Source organism: Tupaia chinensis, unplaced genomic scaffold, assembly GCF_000334495.1.
Source record: "Tupaia chinensis unplaced genomic scaffold, TupChi_1.0 Scaffold000099_1, whole genome shotgun sequence".
Classification (NCBI taxonomy): Eukaryota; Metazoa; Chordata; class Mammalia; order Scandentia; family Tupaiidae; genus Tupaia; species Tupaia belangeri.
Window position 1 is genome coordinate 7,171,091 of NW_006159563.1, and position 284 is coordinate 7,171,374.

The window sequence follows — 284 nt, forward strand, 5'->3', positions numbered from 1 at the left end:
GTGTGCCGGGCGTTGCACCGCCGGCGGCTGCCGCCGGCGCTGGGCAGGCAGCAGGCCATGGCGCAGTCGTTGTCCCAGTGCAGCCTGGCAGCGGGGCCCCCGCCCAACTCCATGGGCCTGTCCAACAGCCTGGCGGGCTCCAACGGCGCCGGGCTGCAGTCGCACCTCTACCAGCCCGCCTTCCCCGGCATGGTGCCCGCCTCCCTCCCCGGTCCCAGCAACGTCTCCGGCTCGCCCCAGCTCTGCAGCTCCCCGGACAGCAGCGACGTGTGGCGGGGCACGAG

At 75.0% G+C, this 284-nt stretch overlaps 1 protein-coding gene across 1 annotated transcript in view; it reads left to right on the forward strand.

Moving 5' to 3' along the window:
• OTP (orthopedia homeobox) overlaps positions 1-284 on the forward strand; it is a gene marked incomplete at its 3' end in the record, with an annotated part of 14,490 nt that overhangs the window by 8,426 nt on the left and 5,780 nt on the right. Inside the window, 2 exon segments of the mRNA XM_027769964.1 lie at positions 1-17; positions 19-277. The exon segment at positions 1-17 is cut by the window's left edge and continues 181 nt beyond it. Coding sequence (XP_027625765.1) covers positions 1-17; positions 19-277 — 276 coding nt within the window.